Source organism: Rhinopithecus bieti, unplaced genomic scaffold, assembly GCF_001698545.2.
Source record: "Rhinopithecus bieti isolate Rb0 unplaced genomic scaffold, ASM169854v2 scaffold_42603, whole genome shotgun sequence".
Lineage (NCBI taxonomy): Eukaryota > Metazoa > Chordata > Mammalia > Primates > Cercopithecidae > Rhinopithecus > Rhinopithecus bieti.
Genome location: NW_016817272.1, coordinates 42,136 through 48,171, shown reverse-complemented (window position 1 = coordinate 48,171; position 6,036 = coordinate 42,136). Strand labels below are relative to the sequence as shown.

The following is a 6,036-nucleotide window of genomic DNA, read 5'->3' as shown; positions in this document are numbered from 1 at the left end:
TTTTTTTTTTTTTTTTTTTTTTTTGAGACGGAGTCTCACTCTGTTGCCCAGGCTGAAGTGCAGTGGCATGATCAAACTGAAACATTTCTGATGGCAGCTGAATGTTCTGAGAAAATGAAATATTTGCTCTTAAGGTATTTACTTTTCTATGACACAATATCCTTATATTACCTGAAATATTCAGAAAAGTCCTTTAAACATAGAAAGTCATACTTTTGTGAATGATTTTAAAGAAAATAAAGGAAAGGAGGGTGCCTTGAGCGCCTTGTTAGGGACAGCATGAAACAACCACAGAAAAAGAGGAGCTCAGAAAGATGAGATACCGGTGAGACAGAGCAAGAATTTAGTGGAAGGAGGAAGCAAGAAGCAAAAGAGAGAAGTAAAAATATAAATTCCACAGAATTTGAAGAAATCTTAAAGGAGGACATTGACATACGATGGGGGACTCAAACCACATTTTTATATATGTCTCAAAGCACAGGGCCCCTCAGTTGATGCCTGGGTAACTTTTATATGCATACTCAAGACTCAGGTATGTATTCTCACCTCCTGTACCAAAGGATCTGTGATCATGGTGAAATGTGTATGAAAGAAATTTCAATAACATATAAATTCAATCTCAGACTATGGAGCTTCAATCCTAGACCTTTGGCAGTGTTTTTCACTTCAGGAATTCTTCGTTTAAAATGCTTCTGACCTGCCAGAGATTTTCTAGAAATAATTAACAAATAAAAACACTGTCTGGGAGATGTATATGAAATTAAGCCCAGATTAATACAACGACTGTGTATCAGAATAGAACATACAACTTTTCTCTTTGATAATATATTGTGAATTTTCAATTATCATTTGTTTATTGTTTATGAAAAAACTGTAAATTTCAAGCTGATATTCTTGCCACCTCTAAATCGTTTCATTCTGAAAGAACACGTAGCTCCATACAACATGCATTACCACACTGTAATCAAAGAAATATAATGAAAATAAGTTGTGGCATCCTCATCCAGGGATATTTGCCTCTAAGCATTTGCTGGATGATCCTAATTACCTCTACGTCTGCAATCATAGGAGTGAAAAATTAGAATTCCTGTTGGTAGGAAAGATTGAAGAAACTTTCCCCCATCCCAGGTTCCATCTTCAGAACTCTTGCTCCTTTTACCTTCTCTATATTTTTCAATGGTGCCTTGGATGTTTACCCTGGCCACTGCAGCCTAGCTCAAGCAGATGGGCTTGTTATACTTTGTTAGAAAGAAAAAGGGGTATTTCAGGTTACCAACAATGTATGGCTGAGGTTCTCTTGTAAGTTACAGTGTCATATATTTTTGGCTCAAGACTAAATTCCAAAGAGCTCCACTACCATTACTACAGCTGAGAAAACAGTACAGGTTGAAATATACCAAACAATCCTTTCTGAAAGTCATTTACCATCACTCCTTGTAAGCACTTCATATTTACATTTTCCTTTTTGCATTTTTTTCTATAGTCTGATCCAAATTAAGCTAATATAACAGCTGTCTTGCTCCCAGAGCTTAGGACTCCAAGCATGGCTTTTGCTGGACCTTCTGTGAATCCCATTTTCTCACTTTCTTCTCTGTCCTGTAGAACAAAACTCTTTCCCTGGTTGTGTTTTTCTTTTCCTTTTGAACATGAGCTCTACTCATGTCTGTGGGGCTCTTACTTTCACAGATCATTTTCTTCTTTGAGAATATTGCACCATTCCTCTACTAGGTGTGCTGTGCTCACTCTTCTACTGAACAGTCATTTCCAAAGTCTACACTTAAGCATCCCGATCTTGAGATTATACTACTTCATTATACTAGTAGTATAGTGGTGTTGTACATCATTTGCATTTCAAAAGCAATGTCCACAGGCTTTAATCTGCAAAGTACTCAAGACTTAACATTAATAATTGAATAGAGATAGTGCTGGTACATTTTCTGGGATGTATTCCTTAAGCTCATAATGCAGGATGATATGGTAATGTCACCATAGTAAACTATGGAGGCTATTGTGTATAAAAACAGGGAAACCCTACAGAACCATTTGGTGGCACTGATAATAGTATTTCCATTAGTGTAGTGAGTTACTTTTATAATGAAATCTTAGAGGCATTCATATGTGTTAAGTATGCCAGAGGAAATATTCAAACATGGGTTTTATATTGTTTCAGAAATTATTCCCAAATTTACCAATGTGTTACTTTTTTTTTTTTTTTTTTTTTCTGATAAAATTCATTAAAAGCAGGAAGCCATAGGGACTTCACATACAGCTTCCCCCTCTCGCTTGCATAGTGACCTACCTGTGATGGCCAGCTGAGTCACAAAGAAGGTCATTCTTGACTTCCTCTTTCTCCTCCATGTGGAAAATAGCACAATGGAGTTTCCAACAATGGTAAAAACAAAGAGGACCCACAGAGTTATCAATTGCTCAGTCTGCAAGAAACAGAGAAAAATAAGACCAGTGTACCAGTGAGAACCGGGGTTCTTTACAGAATGCATGGCCCAGGCTTTGGTGCTGGATTTCTTCCTCCTGGCCCCATATCCCTACCTTTGGAAGCTCTGCTCTCAAGAAAATAATGACAAAATGGTCTTCATTTATACCAGCTGCAGAGTGGATTAATACACCTTTTAAAAATCTTTTGGAAATATATGTCAAGAGACAAAAAGTTTGTACTCTTTGGTCAAGTAATTGTAACACTATGTGAAAAGTAGGTCAAGATGTGAAAAGAACACCACTGTCACAAAGAGGTCCATATTTATTGTAAAAGAAATTAGAAATTGTTTAAAGATAATAGGGTAGCTAAGTAAATAAAGCACTTCAATTCAGTGAACTATTACAGCATAGCTATTAACAATGACAACCACGAAGACCATGTAGCAATATTAAAAATACCTATAATATAATGGTAAGTGGGAAAACATGATAAAATCATGTACTGGGTATGATTACAACTCTGTAAAATTATATACATAGCAAAAAGGCTGAAGTACAGTCAAATGTTAAAAGCAGTCATATTAGGATAGTATAATTATGGGTTATCTTTTGTTCATTTGACAGAATTTTATAAGACAGTAATATTAAAGTTCTACTGAAGAATGTTTCTGTGGTTTGAATGTGTCCTCCAAGGTTCATGTTGAAATTTAATCCCCAAAGCAATGGAGTTAAGGTAGAACCTTTAAGAAGTGACTAGGTCATGAAGGCTCTGCCCTCATGAATGGATTAATGTCGTTATTGTGGGAGTGGGTTAGTTATTGCAGGAGTGGGTTACTGATAAAGGAATGAGTTCAGTTCTCTTCCCTTGTCCCTCTCTCACCCTCTTGCTTTCTGCCATGGAATGATGCAGCAAGAAAGCCCTCACCAGATACCAGCATCTTCCCAGACCTGGCACTGTAGAAATAAATTACTTTTCTTTATAAATTACTCGGTCTTTGATATTCTGTTATAGCAGCATAAAACAGATTAAGATAAATGATTAATTAGTAAAAAGAAAAAAAGGAGGAATGCTATTAATCTAACAGTCCTTCTAAGAAATTTGTTTTGTTTTGTTTTGCTTCATTTTTTTGAGACAAAGTCTTGCTCTGCCACCCAGGCTGGAGTACAGTGGAATGATCTCAGCTCACTGCAAGCTCTGCCTCCCAGGTTCATGCCATTCTCCTGCCTCAGCCTCCCAAGTAACTGGGACTACAGGCACCCACCACCATGCCCGGCTAATTTTTTTTGATTTTTTAGTAGAGGTGGAGTTTCACTGTGTTAGCCAGGATGGTCTCCATCTCCTGACCTAGGATCCGCCCGCCTCAGCCTCCCAAAGTGCTGGGATTATAGGCATGAGCCACCATGCCTGGTCTTCTAAGAATTTTTTATGAGCATCTTCATGAGTCCTATACTTTATCAATCTGATATTTAGGTTCTCCATCCTGGATTTACAGATCGGTTTCTGAGATCCTAGGTGGAAGTCAGGGCCTTGGAACTGCAGAACTGTGGATATGAGGATAGGCATTGTGGTGATGTGGGGGGAGGATGAGGGCTGCACAACTAGAGTGGGAGGATGACAGGGTTGGAGAGCTCTGCGGATATATCATGTCCAGCATACATATGTCACATCCCACTTGGAAGGCACCATCTTTGCTCAGCTTCAAGCCACACACTTTTTCTCTGGTTCTTTGATGACTAGAGGGGTCATATCCTGGATAACTCATTTCTCTAGCAGTCTTTAAATGGGTGATAAAGCATCAGGAATAAAAACTAATTATTATGCAAAGTACTGTACTGAGTGGAGGGAGTGAATTTTTGTAAGAGAATTCTCCCCTTTGAGATAGATGGACAACAGTGCTGTCAGTAGCAGATACAGCAGGAGAGGCCTTTGATGTTGTAGACTGACACTTCCCATTCAGGTGATGTGTCAGCAGTGGGACATAAACAAGTGATTTGAATTTGGAGGACCTCTCTTTTAAATAACAATGGAACAACTTGCAGACTAACATAAGCAGCCAGGTGGCTTGGAAGTCTCCATCAGAAGGTCTCACTGACACCATGGTGCTGACAGATGAAACAGTTGAGGGACAGGGTTGGGGATAATGTGTCTATGTTCCTCAAATTGTTCTAATATAATATTCTATCAGGAAGGATGATGGTCCCTGGAGGTGTCTAGGTTCAGGAAAGAGCCCATCAAGCAGGTGGCCTGGCAGGTAAAGTATGACAGAAGGCCATCAAATACTTTTGGTCTCTAGAATGAGCTTTGGTGTGAATGGCCCAGGGCAGTGCTGTGACACAGGTTTTGGGCCAGCCCTCCTGTGCCAAGCTCTTAGTTCTCTTTTTTCCCTATTCCTTGTTAACATTCTGAGTCTTCTAGGGAAGCACCCCAGTTTTCCAGAAGCTTTTCCACCTGTGTAGCATGAGCTTGGCTATGAGCAGCTGCACGTGGTGGAGGCCTTTGGAAAGTGCTTCTCAAAATATGGTCCATGGCTAGGGTAATTATGAAACCTGGTTTGCCTAGGACAGTCCTAGTTGTCAACTGCTGTCCCAAAATAATTATTTAAATTTCCCTTTCTCTCTCAAAAAGTGTCTTTGGTTGGATAGTCAATTATATAATCACCCTATCCATGGTTCCCAGTGGGTGGGCTCCAAATATCATAGCCCAGTTTATACCAATCCCTAAAGATGAATTACTCTCTCTCTCAGCTTTGAAAGATTTAGGGGATTTAGAGGTTTGGGTTAGTTCATGATGTGATGTGGGTTCCCTGGAGACCTTTCAAGAACTGTGCTCATTGAATATGGTACTTCAGCCCTAGAGTTGAAGGAGTTCACAGCTCTAGTGGGTCACCTATATCTACTATCACAGCCCCATGCTGGAGGCTGGGATGGCCTCCTCTTTCTGGCTAAGGCCGCCATACATGTCTTTGGCACTGCCAGGAGGTCGAGGAAGTGTTACAGCACACTGTCTGCCTGGAAAAGAGGTGCTATCTCTTCTGCTGCTGCTGTTCTCCACGTGGGAGAAGAAACTGAATCCACAAGGCACCTCTACCTAGTTTGTAGTTGCTTGATTTTTACTGTATGAGACTTCCCTGCATTTCTCTTCTCTCTCCCTCTTCCCCATCATATTCTGCTTTCCATTGTTTACAGTGAAGTTTATAAGAATTTTTTTCTGTTGTTGTTTTTTTTGAGACGGAGTCTTGCTCTGTCGCCCAGGCTGGAGTGCCCTTTTCTTAATGCAATGTCCTTTCAAGCTCTGCTGAGAATACAAATAAGAGATTTTCCAAGATTTACTTTCGTTTCTTGTAGGGAATCCGTTTCATAAAGAGAAGCATGTTGATGCCTTAAAGCAATGACTTCTTTAAAAATTCCAATGAGCCGGGCGAGGTGACAGGCGCCTGTAGTCCCAGCTACTCGGGAGGCTGAGGCAGGAGAATCACTTGAACCTGGGAGGCGGAGCTTGCAGTGAGCTGAGATGGCGCCACTGCACTCCAACCTGGAGACAGAGTGAGACTCTGTCAAAAAAAAAAAAAAAAAAAAAAAAAAAAATTAAAAAAAACAGAAAAA

General features: G+C 39.8%; 1 protein-coding gene across 1 annotated transcript in view; it reads right to left on the bottom strand.

The window, feature by feature from the left end:
• The window catches only part of NPSR1 (neuropeptide S receptor 1), a 184,112-nt gene extending 181,579 nt beyond the window's left edge, over positions 1 to 2,533 (bottom strand). The window contains exon 1 of the mRNA XM_017855953.1: positions 2,300 to 2,533. Coding sequence (XP_017711442.1) covers positions 2,300 to 2,498 — 199 coding nt within the window. The 5' untranslated portion in view covers positions 2,499 to 2,533. The remainder of the gene's footprint in view (positions 1 to 2,299) is intronic.
• Between the last annotated feature and the right edge of the window lie 3,503 nt (positions 2,534 to 6,036).